The sequence below is a fragment of the Drosophila suzukii genome (genome assembly GCF_043229965.1).
Source record: "Drosophila suzukii chromosome 2 unlocalized genomic scaffold, CBGP_Dsuzu_IsoJpt1.0 scf_2c, whole genome shotgun sequence".
NCBI lineage: Eukaryota > Metazoa > Arthropoda > Insecta > Diptera > Drosophilidae > Drosophila > Drosophila suzukii.
This window is the reverse complement of record NW_027255896.1, coordinates 25,583,463-25,597,404: the sequence shown is the minus strand read 5'-3', so window position 1 is coordinate 25,597,404 and position 13,942 is coordinate 25,583,463. Positions and strand designations below refer to the sequence as shown.

The 13,942-nt window shown below is 38.1% G+C and overlaps 2 protein-coding genes across 3 annotated transcripts in view; both read right to left on the bottom strand.

Moving 5' to 3' along the window:
- Scp1 (Sarcoplasmic calcium-binding protein 1) overlaps positions 1–13,942 on the bottom strand; it is a 150,015-nt gene that overhangs the window by 99,483 nt on the left and 36,590 nt on the right. The window lies entirely within an intron of this gene.
- On the bottom strand, positions 6,869–12,697 carry LOC139354140 (uncharacterized). The gene is made up of 2 exons (XM_070998406.1): positions 10,586–12,697; positions 6,869–7,781 (listed from the first exon to the last, which is right to left on the bottom strand). The coding sequence occupies exons 1-2, from the start codon at positions 11,607–11,609 to the stop codon at positions 6,997–6,999; spliced, it is 1,809 nt and encodes a 602-aa protein (XP_070854507.1). The 5' UTR covers positions 11,610–12,697; the 3' UTR covers positions 6,869–6,996.

The following is a 13,942-nucleotide window of genomic DNA, read 5'->3' as shown; positions in this document are numbered from 1 at the left end:
TCTTCAGGTTCTCTCCCCTAAATGTCCGCTCCGCCATGGAGCGCTTAAATTAAGCTAGGCTTAGGGAGTTCTATTTTTAAAGTGTCCAAGTAACAACCCACGCACGTCGCGTAAAAACTCCAAAGTAACCCCGTGATTTTTCGTACATTCTTTCTTGGGACTTCATCTATTTTACGATAAAGCCACCATTCCCAACAGGATTATAGCTAAAAGTTTTTTTATAACCACTTTTTTCATGTTTTCTCTAAATTAGTTCGATAGATACATTTTTAAATTTCAGGCTATATAGTTTTGGCGATTCCAAAACGTTGATATTATAGCTTGGAAGTTAATTAGCGATACAAAATGCAACCCGTTTCAGTTCAGTATGAAACTAAAATAGAGTATGCCTATGTATGTGAGAAGCTTAAATATTTTTCTGCAGCGGACAGGATAAGAACATTTTAGAAAGTGTATTTACTTAGACGAGTGCACAAGCATTCTTCGTCACAAAATTTGATATAATATCTTTTATATGTTGAAGGTCCGATCGGCACGACCCCTTACTTCGTTAGGAGGTGTTTTTGCTTGATCAGTCCTAGGTCTTAAATCCATCGAGCTCACTAATTCATTCCATTTTTAAATTTGGGCATTGGATTTCTTACTTTCGTATTAAAACGCATCTTAGATAGCCAAGTGCTGTATGCATCTAAATCAACCCAATACGAGTTAGAATCTAACAAGCGCTTGTATACCCAATTAACTGGTCTACATGGTTTGAGTGGTCTTACATCACATGCCAAATCGTTGGCATTACTCCACAGCCATTTTCCTTTCTTTGAGTCTGCCACTTTTGACACTTGTTCAGAATGGTTTCCGTCTAGCAAGCTCGCCTCTGCCGAAACTGGCACTAGGATTACTTTAAATAATTTTGATTGGAGTCGTCTAAATTATGTAATTTTAACATTTATTATCTCTTGTTGTCTGCAAACAAATCCTTAACGTATCAGATAGATTTTCCTTGATCTTGATATTTTGCTCGTCTTAAGAATATTAGTGTTAGGCCGACCATGATTTTATTTTTTTGATTAGCAAACAATAAGTTTTATTTGTGTTTTTCCGAAACTCAATTCACTTTCGCCCATAGTAAAATACACATGTAGTGAAATATGAAAAATCCCATCACAAAAATTGGGCAGTATGGCATGATTTATAACCATATCTTTTTACAACCTTCAATTTACCTAGCCAACTGCTGTGTGAACATAAATAAGTTTATGGGCTCCTTACAAACTTAGTACCTTTCTTGAAGTATCGCCAACATATTCTCTATCCGTTTATTCGTTTGTCTTTTTAAGAATATTAGACGTCGATTTCTATAGAGTATTGGTTTTTCTCTTTTTTCCAGTTCATTGAAGCTGTGTTGGTCATCTAATAAATTTCTTATATTTAACTCCAAATTTTCGTACTCTTTTTTACTCTTGTTAGGTAAGCCGTGTATCTAGCATGCCGCAAAGATATTTTATGGCACTTTTTGATGTTATTGTTGCTTCTCCGATTGTGATATGTGCCGTCTCTACTGGTTCCCCCAGTAGACTGGTCTGCGTCCTTTGGAGCTTTTGCTGAATTGCATACTGGCGTCACAGGCCTTCTTGACTTTGGTCATCACTGCATCTTCATGTTCGAGATCATCCATTCCTTCAAGGGATGTTTTGAACAATAAGATACTTAGTTTTTTCCTTGTAGTGACTCCTTGTGGTTATTCTTGACGCGATTCTCTGCGTGTGGAGGGTGGTAACAATTGCGCTATAGTCGCTCGCAGTGTTCGTCTTGCTAATCTCCAAAGTTGCCGACGGTGCCATGCGTGTGCTTATTTACTAACTCCAGCATTAAGAAGGAACAAATACAGTAAGGCAAATGCCTCTATCAGAATAAGACCCTAGCGTTTGTGTATGGTAACCCCATTCGGTGGCCCATGCGTTAAAGTCGCCAGTACCCGCTGCAGGCGAGCATAGACGTACATCGATTACAAGGTTGTCAATATCCTCGCTGAACTCATCGAGTGACCAGCTATGGGATAGGTATCAACTGTAAGCCCACAGATCGTTTAGCTTAGGCCTAACACGCAAGTGTTGACTTTTTCTCGCTTCTTAACAAATAAATGTAGCATTGTGTGATGCGCTATCCAATAAAGGATGCTTATGTTGTTTTCTGACACCTAATTATACCCGGTACTCGTAGAGTAAAAGGGTATACTAGATTCGTCGGAAAGTATGTAACAGGCAGAAGAAAGCGTTTCCGACCATATAAAGTAAATACAGTGGGGAGCAAAGTTATTCCATGTTCAGCATATGCATGTTCAACAGCTCATAAAACGTAAACCAATGATCCAAATGAAACAAACTTTTTTTCTCGGTTACTTATTCAATTTGTAAGAAATAAACTTAAATACTACAATAATACAAGAAAAAATACAAGAGATAGAAAAAAAATCAAAAACAAAAGGCATGTACACCCAGAAAAAAATCCGTTCGAAACGTTCAAAAATCAAGACCAAACGTTGTCAAAAAGTGCGTGAGCCCGTTTGTTGACAGTTCATGAACGGTCGTTCGTAAAATGTGACCGAAACTTTAGGGTCGGGTTCCGAACGAATGGTGTCAGTTTAAGAACATTTCGGGCTTAAGCTGAGAACATAAAAATCTAAAAAAAACGAGGTTTGTGTACACGCTAGACTTTTTGGACGCCTGGTAGAGATTTATTTAATTTCCCACCTTATGTTTTGTTATTGCTAGAATTCAATGTATTTTGGATATTTTGCTGAAGACAAAGAATTTATTTATTAATAGAAGTACATGTAAACATTAGAAATAATATTTTAATAAAACTTACAATTCACCACCGTCTTCTCGCGGACTCGAACCTGTGCTACCATGTGTCGGAGGCGGACGCTCTAGCAGCTGGACCACCGAGCGAATTTTTCGAGTGCGGACAATCGGGACACTAGACCTACATACATGTTTTTATGAACGCTGTTTATAATTTATCGATTTCGATAGACTTTAACGCGTCTGTCGCAGCTTTTTCATGAACGGCGTTCGATATCTGAGAACATTTTTCGCAATTTGGAAACAAGTTGTTCGTCGGTAGAAATTGTTACCAACACCGTTCGATTTTCGTGAACAAACGTTCGAAATGTGAGAACTAAAAATGGAGAACGGATTTTTTGCAAGCAGTGTTATTGGCATAGGCCCGGTAACAAGCTTCAGAGACATCATGTAAAGCAAACCGTAAAGCATGGAGGAGGAAATATAATGGCTTGGGGGGGCTTCACATGGTGGCACGTTGGGCCGTTGCACAAAATTGATGGGATAATGCGAAAAGAGGACTATTTAAACATTTTAAAAACCCATCTTCACAATTTTCTCGATAAGAGTGCCTATCCCCTGAAGGAGAAATCACTTTCCAACAGGATGGGGATCCAAAGCACACAGCAAAAATTGTTAAAGAATGGTTGGCAAAACAAAATTTTAAGGTTATGGAGTGGCCAGCTCAAAGTCCCGACCTCAATCCAATTGAAAATTGATGGTCAATTGTGAAGCGACGGCTCGGGCAGTATCAAGCGGCCTCATGCAACCTTGACGATATCTGGAGACGCGTGGAGATTGAATGAAACCAAGTTCCGAAAGAAATTATACAGAACTTAGTTGAGACTATGCCAAAGCGCATACAAAATGTAATAGACAATAAGTGTCTTTGGACCAAATATTAATTGGGTATTTCTTTAGAATTTTTCATAAAATGTGCAAAACTGAGTACATGCCTTCTGTTTCTGTTCTTTATTTCTATCTCTTACATTTCTTCTTGTATTATTGTAGTATTTAAGTCTATTTGTTACAAATAAAATAAGTTTACCGGGGAAAAAAAGTTTGTTTCATTTGGTTCATTGGTTTACGTTTCATGAGCGGTCAAACATGCATATGCTGAACATGGAATCACTTTTGCTCCCCACTGTATATTCTTGATCAGGATCACTAGCCGAGTCGATCTGGCCATGTCCGTCTGTCCGTATGAACGCTGAGATCTCAGCAACTATAAGAGCTACAATACTGGGATTAGGCATGCAGATTCCTGAGATTCGCCCACTCTAACGCCCATAACACTTAAATCTGTCTACCGCCCACATAACCATGTATTGAGGTCACGGGTAGGGGGCGCATTTGTTTATTTGTTCGTATAATCGCCAAGGTCGCGGGAACTATAAAAGCTAGCAAGGTGGTACTATGTATGTAGGTCGTGGATAATTTTGAGCAGCGCAAGTTTATTTCAGCACGGTGACGCCCTAAACTATAAAAGATAGCAAGCTGGTATTGTCCATGCAGATTATAGGTATTCTTGCGCAGAGCATGTTTATTTCAGTTTATTAATTGTGATGCCCACATTTTCGAAGATTTAAATTTTAAACACATTTTATTTTGTTCCGCTGGTCAATACCTACCGGCACGGCCAAACTTAATTATACCTATTACTCGTAGAAAGGGTTATCCTAGTTTCGTTGAAATGTATGTAACAGACAGAAGGAAGCGTTTTCGACCCCATAAAGTATATATATTCTTGATCAGCATGACTAGACGAGTCGATCTAGCCATGTCCGTCTGTCCGTCTGTTCGTACGTTTCTACGCAAACTAATCTCGCCATTTTAAAGCTATCGTGCTAAAACTTTCCCAAAAGTCGTATATTTTTTGCAGGTAGTATATAAGTCGGAACCAGCCGGATCGGACAGCTATATTTTATAGCTTCCATAGGAATAAGCGGAAAATTTTTTTTTTAAATTATATCTTTGGTGTTTTTTAACATATAACCTCCTAAGCTTAGAATTAACATTTTTTAGCTAGTTTTGAAATTCGAATTAAATTTTAGCAAAATCGGACGACTATATCATATAGCTGCCATTGAAACGATCGGAAAATTGGTGGAAAAATAATATGAAACAAATTATAGCTTCGGTGTTTTTTAACATATAACTTCCTACGCTTTGAAATAACATATTTTAATTAGTTCTGAATTTCGAATTTAATTTTATCAAAATCGAACGACTATATCATATAGCTGCCATTGAAACGATCGGAAAATTATAATTTTTTGTATTTTTCAATTTAATAATTATAACTGCAAGGGTATACAAAGTTGCCGAAGTTAACTTCCTTTCTTGTTAAACTTCACTTATTCACTATTACAATATTATAGGTCGAACTTATATTTTATTCACTGCTCTTTAGTTTTCACTCGTTTAAACTGCTGGATTCGGTTCTCAAAAACATAATGCCTGATTTATAATCCAACCTCCGCTTTAGAGATTTATCTCAAAATTGTTTATCTCAAAATTGATTAAGAGAGTGACTCAAGAAAGTCGGAAAATAGGATGATGCAATTTGCCAGTTAAATTTAAAGTTGAAATGCGATTAGTGGACCTTAGGGATCGCTTTGGGAATCTTGTGTTTACGTTAGCAGACTTCACGTCTCGCTTTGGGGCTCTGATGTTTACAATATCGGATTGGATGTTTACACCATGCATACTATTGATTCGGAGTGTATGAAACTAATCTTGTTGGGAATAATTTGGAGGCGTAGTTGAGAGAAATAGCTGTCAACGGACTTATTTCGGAGTCAATCTGAGTTATTTGGAGATTGGCTCTTGGCTCAAAGTTGTTTATAAATTGGGTAAGTGCCCCTAAATAATGTGTTATTTAACTTGCATATGCTAACATACATATGTACATAGAAATCTGTGGTTGTTAATAGCATCCAAGTTATTAAATTATTTCACACATTAGCTTATTAGTTTACGTTACTAAATATGTTAATTGAAATCTGCGGTTTTTATAGCATCCAAGATATTAAATTATTTCACACATTAGCTTATTAGTTTACGTTACTAAATATGTTAGTGTATATAACATGTTAGTGTATAAACAGTAATTACACCATATTACCGATTTCGTTTTCTTATAAAAAACGTGTTCGTATAAAAATCACAGAAAAAAGTAACACAAATTGTAAAAAAATCATTTTTCCTAAGTTGTAAATATGGAAGGGCTTTTATAAGGTTAAAATCCTGGAGCTGGTTCTCAAATTTTTGGTCATATTCGTTGTAACTCATTTATCACACCGCACCGTTTTACCATATACGAAGAAGTGAATTTGCACCGATAAAGACGCCGCTTACTTCGAGGAAATTTCAAGAGAGGAGTTCGGTCTCTCTCTCCTCTAACTCTTATTATAAAACTACGTCTTTCCCCTTACCTCCCTTGTCAACAACCGCAAAACCGAAAGTGATTTTAGGACGAAATACTAAAGTCGACATCGCTTTCGTCAAGAGAAGAAAAAGGTGAGAGGCCACAATACTAAAACCGAGAAGACCGATCTCGGTTTTTTCGATTCTCAATTTTTCTGGGTGTATATGTTAAAATAAACCTTGCATGGCGCCTCAACCGATCAGAGCAGCCTACTAAATGAATTATGTGAAACACTAAACTCTTAACTTAACTCTTAAACAAATAAAAAAAAAAATTCAAATACATACAAATTATTTCATGACAGCAAAACAAAATCTCGAAAAACTTAACGAAGATGTGCAAATAAGCACCTTTCAATTGAATCGAAGGAACATTTGCGAAATGAAATTCAATATACTCGATCAAAGTAGTGAGAAAGAGACAGCCATATCAGAGCTCAAGCCAATACATATGTACACTAAAAGAACTGAACGAAAGTTTGCCATCTGAAAAAGTTGAACAAAAATTAGCAATCGAAATGAGCAAGATAGACTTGGAAGAGTCACATACATATGTAAAAAACGGTGTCTTAGCAAAATTATTTATTTATTTATTCTCAGGCTAAAAGGCAATTGAGAAATTACCTATAGCCTATGCTTTTCATTGTAGCTATAGCTACTGTGGCCTTAAGCTACGTTTGTTATGTTACAATTTACATTTTTACATTTAGACTATGTCTAGGTTTTAAATTACATGGTATAATTTTATTGCCTTTAAGAAATTCATGGAAGCTATGATATTGGGGGTGTTGGGGGTAAGGAGTTCAGACGGGTTTGAGGGTAGGAATTGGTTTCTTACCGATAGAAAGAGAGGACATTCTAGGAGAATGTGTTTGATGGTGATCGATGTGTTGCAGCGCTCACATTGCGGTGCTGCTTGTTTGTTTATTATGTGTTCGTACGTGAGCTTGGAGTGTCCTAGCCTTAGTCTTGAAAACTTAACCAAGTCTTGGCGGTTAATATCGTTTGCTTTAATGTTGTAATTTTTTAGAGATAGTTTGTTGGGGTTTATAAGTTTATAGTGGTCTGAAGTATTTTCCCATAGAGATGCGAATTGTTTTTTGAAATTCTGTTTGATAAATAATTGTGTGACCTTGTAGTTGTAATTGTTTTCGTAGAGGTGTGGAAACAAGTGAGCTTCCTTGGCAGCTGCGTCAGCTGTGTCATTTCCAGTTATGTTTGTGTGTCCTGGGATCCACACTAATTTTATGTACGACTGGTGACTGTTGAGAATATCTCTGATTCGAGCGGTGTAGAAGGATTGGTTGCTTATGTTGGCTATTGATTGCAGTGACGATAGTGAGTCCGAGCAACTGACGAATCTCTTCTTTTGTGATACAGCGTAATCGCACGCTGCATAAATAGCTGCCACTTCTGCCGTGAAGACAGAGCTATGTGGGAGTGCTGTTTTAATGATGCGTGTGTCCGTAGTGATGCTATAAGATACTCCGTGCCCAGACTTGGATCCATCTGTGTATATGAATAAGGGAGAGGAATTTTGTTTGAAATACAGTTGCAGGAGTGTTCGATTTAGTTGTGTAATGTAGTGAAAAGTCTATTTTATCTTCTGAGAAGGACCATGGTGGGAGTTTCTGTTTCCTTAATTTAACTGAAGTGCTGTTAATTCCATTTTCGAGAACGAATTCTCACGCCTTATGTAGGAACGATGGGATTCTGGGTTTTCTTTTAGCGTTCTTTATCTTTTGAAGGACGGTTTGAAGTGGCGTATTTTTGTCGAATGTGAAAACCTTACAAATCCGCGCAGTGGTCAGCTCAAGTCTAATCTCGATAGGTGTAATATCGGATTCGATTAGAAGGTTATTGATTGGAGTTGTACGTGGTGCTCCAAAAGCAAGTCTTAAAGCAGCATGGTAGATAGTTTTGAGTTTTCTTAGACAAGAGAGAGGGAAATTCCCATAAAATGGGAGACAGTAGTCAATCTTGGACATTACAAGAGCGTTTATTGTATTTATTAAAGATCTGGTGTCGCAGTTGTATCTACGATTGCCTAACCATTTAATTATGTTGAGTCTTTTTGATAGTTCTACTGCCAGAGTGTCTATGTGATCTTTCCACCTGTACCTACTCGATATGGTGAGGCCAAGGATTTTAAGGGAATTAGCTTGGTTAAGAGAGTATGCTTGTGATGTGATTGTAAAATTAGACCTATGTTTCCGGCAGATATGCAGATGTTTGCATTTTTGCACGGAGAGTTTCGCTCCTGAGTAGTCACACCAGCTTAATATGTCTGTGAATATTCTGTTTACAGACATTGTGTTTACATTTTTATGAATTTTCTTCAGTGGTGAACCTTGAGGGCTCCCATTGTACAGTGGTCTGTCTTCAGAAAAAGTGTTGCTCACTTTCACTTTTATCTTGCGATTGGTTAGGAAGTTCTTTACGTAATTCAACAATTTTGGTCCGATTTTCCATCTCTGTAACTCGTCTATTATTGCGTGAATTCCTATTTTGTCGTAAGCTTTTTCGAAGTCGAGACTAATAATTGATATGTGGCTTCTGGTTGATAGGGCTGCGGTAGTCTGGTAGTCTAACAGAGTTAGGCATTCAGATACGGACATGCCCTTTCGAAAACCGAGCTGTCGACTATGGAGGAGTTTGCAGTTTATTGCAAGCCACCAGAGTCGGTTTGCTATGATTTTGTCACCTTCGAAAGACAAGGGTTGAGCGATATGGGACGATACGAGGTTACAGATGTTTTGGGAGTATTGGGTTTATGGATCGGTATTATAATACTGTTTTTAAATTGCTGAGGGATGTGGCTCTCTAGGATTTTGTTGTATAAATTTATTAACCGGCTTGTTAATGGCTGACTGAAGTTTTTAATCATAGGGTATGATATGCGGTCAAGACCGGGTGTCTTTCCATTGAGGCTGTTTAGAGCTGCTTTGAACTCAATCAATGTGATTTTAGATTCTATTGAAATTGCTTCCGGTGATGGGTTGTGGGATACATTCATTGAGTAGACTCTGTTCTTATTAGTTTGGAATGATTCGGTAAATTTAGAGTCCGAAGACGATTCTGACCAGTGAGTGACGAGGACTTGGGCTATGAATTCTGAATTTATAATGTTTATGGGTGGATCTGAGGGAAATGTTAAGCAGTGTATATCATTTCTGGTTTTTCTTCCGCAGAATGTATTGATGTTTGCCCATATTTTTGAGGGACTTGAATTGGGGTTGATTTCTGCAGTAAACTTTTGCAGAGAGCTGCGTTTTGCTTGTTTCAGTTCTCTTCTAAACAAAGCCTTACTTTTCTTGAACTTTATGATGTTCTCGAGAGATATGTTTCTTCTTAGCAAGTACCACGATTGGTTTTTATTGGTTCTAAGTTGTTCGAGGGATGTGTTCCACCAAGGGACGGTTTTCTTTTTATTAAATGCTGGGTTTGATTGCGGGATTGCTGTGCTTGCGCTTTGATGGGTTATTTCTGGGGTGAACAATTTCTGTGAGTGATGTGAAGAGGGGCCAGTTTGCGGTTCCTAGCTTGTATCTTGGATCTTGTAGCTTTTACTGGAATTTTCATTATCAAAAAGCATAATATGGATGGGAAAATGATCACTACCGAAGAGTTCATGATCGGTTTTCCATTTGGTCTGGGTGACGAGGTTTGGGGTAATTATTGTTAGGTCCACGTGTGTCATTGTATGGTGAGTTGAGAAATGGGTTGGGGAGCCATCGTTTAGAGTAATTAGGTTAGATTGTGAAATGTATTTAAAAATCGTACATCCAATTCTATTATTGTTAGGCGATCCCCAGCTTTGGTGCCAGCTGTTGAAGTCACCTGCTATGATGGTATTTTCATTGGGATTACCATACATATTTTCCAAATTTCGTAGTTCAAAATTCTTTTTTGGGGCAATGTAAGTGGATATGAGACGAAGCTTTTGTTTGGAGTGAATAATAACTCCTACAGATTCGAAATCGTTGTTAAGATTAACTTGTTCGTTCTGTATTGAGTTGTGGATTAGAATTCCTACTCCACCGTGGGAGTTGTTTGATGTGTTTTTATGTATGAATGTGAAGTTGATAGGGATGGGAATGTTAGCCGTTACAGTTCCATTGCAGGATTCATACCATTGTGATAATTTAAATAGTTATTTTTTATATATCTACTTAAAGTTCTTCCTCAGAGCTGTTGTGATTGGCTAGTCTTCTTAATTCGTTAGCTAATTTGGTAGTATTTATAGGCTTTGTTTTGTCTGATTTATCTTTGGCTTTGAGAGGGGGTTTTGATGTTAGGGCTTCTAAGCTTACGGTCGGATTCAGTCATCTTCTTCTTTGGGAGGGTCGTAGTGGAATCTGATGAAATCTCAGTCTCCATTTCTTCAATGACGGTGCGTTTGGACGAAGTGGTGGGTTGGTGATCCATGATGTCGGTGTATGACCTTAACTGACGGTTGGTGCTTGTGCTGGTAGGTGCTTGGGTGCTGGCAGTCTTTTGGGCTTCGCTTACAGTGGTCGTTGGTTGATTGGTGGACGTTATCTTGGAGTACGGAGTTGATTGATGGATGTGGCGCATATTATATATTCTTGTTGTTATTTCTTTTTGTTTAATAAAGGCGGGGCATATTTTATCTAGTGGGCTGTGATTGAACTGGTTGTTTATGTCATACATGCAGTTTATGCAAAACTTAGGTTTGTCGCATTCGATGTCCTCTGTGGTGTGTGCTTCTGCGGAACAGTTGGAGCAGGTTTTGTGGCTTCTGCAGAATTTGGTCGGGTGTCCAAACTTCAGGCAGTTACGGCATTTCAGTGGGCGTGGAATATGTGGTCGAACTCTAACTCTCTCGTATCCTATCATCAAGGTTTCGGGTAGAGTTGTTGATCCAAAAGTGACGGTTATGAGTCCTGATTCTTGTAGAATTTTGTTCTTCATGATACATATTTTTTCAATGTTGGTTACCTTTTGCGACTTAAGCTCGTTTAGTATATCCAATTCATCTATGTTGCGAAGTTCATAAGAGTAGATGACTACTTTTGAGAAATTTAGACTTTCATGCTCAGTTACGGAAACAGTGAAGTTGTGGAATTGCGTTAGCTTTAATAATCTATATGCCTGGTTTGCGCCTTTGGTTTTAACTAACAAGGTTCCGTTTCTATTCTTGTTACAAGACTCCACTTCGCCATCGCAGGTGAAGTCAATGACCTTTTTAATCACGAATGGTGATACTTTTTCAAATGTCTCATTGTCCGTTCTGGTGATCGTGAGAAATTTCGGTTCGAATAGTGCTGTTCTTGTAGACAGACGGGGCAAGTCTAAGTCCGGTGGTCGACGCATTGTTGTTGTACCTGGGTTGCCGCCCGCTGCACAAGGCACTTGTGCGCGTTTGTAACGGTTGCGATATTATTTTTGTTATTGGGTTTTTTTCGAAATTTTCTTTGAGCACTTATTTGTGTTTACACAAATTGTTAGAACTTTGTATTTGTAACTGCTGGTACTCGCGGAGTTCTGCTGATAGCACGTCTTTACTCGATGAGGTTTAGCAAAATTTATAAGAATGATTGTGAAAATGCAGACCAACAATAAAGTACTTTCCCTTAATTTTAAATCATTGTAGATCTAACTATTACTTGCATGAACCTTTCAGAGTATTATGTTCTGACTATAATAGATCGTTAGACTGCCTCTCTTAAAACGATTAATATTACATTTTCTAGCACAGTATTAGATCCTACTTTTTTTCCTCGAACTACAACTTTATTTTTCTACGCGTAAATCATCTCGCGATTTCTTGCCGTACGACACACATCGGCGCCCCTCGGTCGGTTGGGCGGGAGGTATTGCCGTGGGATCCCGCGCGATTTATAAAAAATAAAAAAGTGTGGAATTAATAAAAAACGTGGTTTCAAGTATTGACGTTGTCCTAATCCCCATTAGGCAATGGTTGGTAAATTTCGACGAAACCCCAGACGCTTATGATCTTAACGAAATGCAAAAATGCGTCGACCCTAGGAACAAAGTGAGTGGAACAGCTAAATGGTTCCTAGAAACTGTGGCAGTATATAACATAGTTTTGAACATGAACATGAACTATGAAACATAGATTTGTGTGAAAAGTTAATGGACCAATTCGGTATATAGTTGAGTAGTGCCAAAATTCATAAAACGCTAAGAAACCGCGAAAAACGCGCGTCTGAAATTTTCTATGAAAATGTTCTCCAAATGCGAAAAATTGCAGCACAGGGTCATTTTGAAGATCAGTCGGTAATAAGTTATATTGTAGATGGCTTAGAGGTGCGTGATGACTCAAAGTTTCCGTTGTATAGTTCGACGTCACTTAAAGAGCTTAGAAGTCGGTTTTAGTTGACAGGGTCGGTTGCAAGAAACAGTTCGTTCATACGTATGTAGACCAAATTTCAATCGCTCTGAAAAATTGGGAAATCAATTGAACCATAAACAGCAGCATTGCTAAAACTGTGGGTCCGCTGACCATAAAATAGCTGAGTGTAGGGGCAACCTAAAATGTTTCATTACGTGATCGTGAGCTACTAAAACGGTTCCTCAAGCTGTTCGGTTTGGGTAAAGTCGCAACCTTAGTTTTGGGTGCATTTTCGGAGGCGGTTCTAGTTGTTTCTAGTTGTTCCGGACACAAACTTAAAAGTTGATGTTTTAGTTGAATACGATTTTCTGCAGAAATTTACTGTAACTCTCACTAGCAGCGGTTAAACCTTTACGCTGGCACAGGTTGAAAATAAGGAAGAACACCCCAAGTTAAATGTACTTAGCGTTGTAAGCTCAACCGAAGAATTTGATATAAATGTAAATTCAAAACACGCAGCTACATGTCGAAAAGTAACCTTGAAGAATTCCCAATAAAGCTAAGTATCACCAAAGGACAGAATTGCTTTCCATGAAAGTCCAAGTCGCCTGTCGATCCCTGAGCGAGAATTTGTAAAAAAAAGTAGAAGAATGGCTTAGCAGTGGCATTATTCGAGAATCATGTTCTGAAGTGGGAAGCAAAGTAGTTCTGGCCAAAAAGAATGAACGAACATACAGATTGTGCGTACTAAACTAAATTAAACACGGTCGTTTTGAAAAACAGATTCCCTGTTCCCATAGCTGATGAGGTATTAGAAACGATGCAAGCAGCTAAATTTTTATAGTAATGGACCTAAAAAAACAGTTTTTTATCATGTTGCAGTTGAGCGGCAAAGCCGAAAATACACTGCATGTGTAACAAAAGAAGGGCTATTCAAATTTAACAAAGCTCCTTTGAATTCTGACATAGTTGTGTTTAATGACCCTTTATGTGGTCAAAATGCTAATTCTTGAAGAGAACATAAGCTTTTTGGGATATGAAATAGAAAACTTGCATGTTTGGCCAGGGCATGAAAAAGTGAAAGATGTGCTAAATTTTTTGACGCCCAAAAATATAAGGCTTTTCTTAGGCTGTCAGGATATTTCAGAAAATTTATCAGAGAGTATATATTGATTGCCAGACCACTGACCGAGATTCTAAGTAAAGAACCATGGCTTATTATCGATCCTTTGTAGATCCGAGCTGTAGAAGCCGGCCTTTGGTCTGAAAAGGGCCTTTGCATTAAACAGAATGCAAACCTTCAGCTGCACGTGGATGCGTCGAGGGATGGCTTTGGGGCAACACCTTTCCA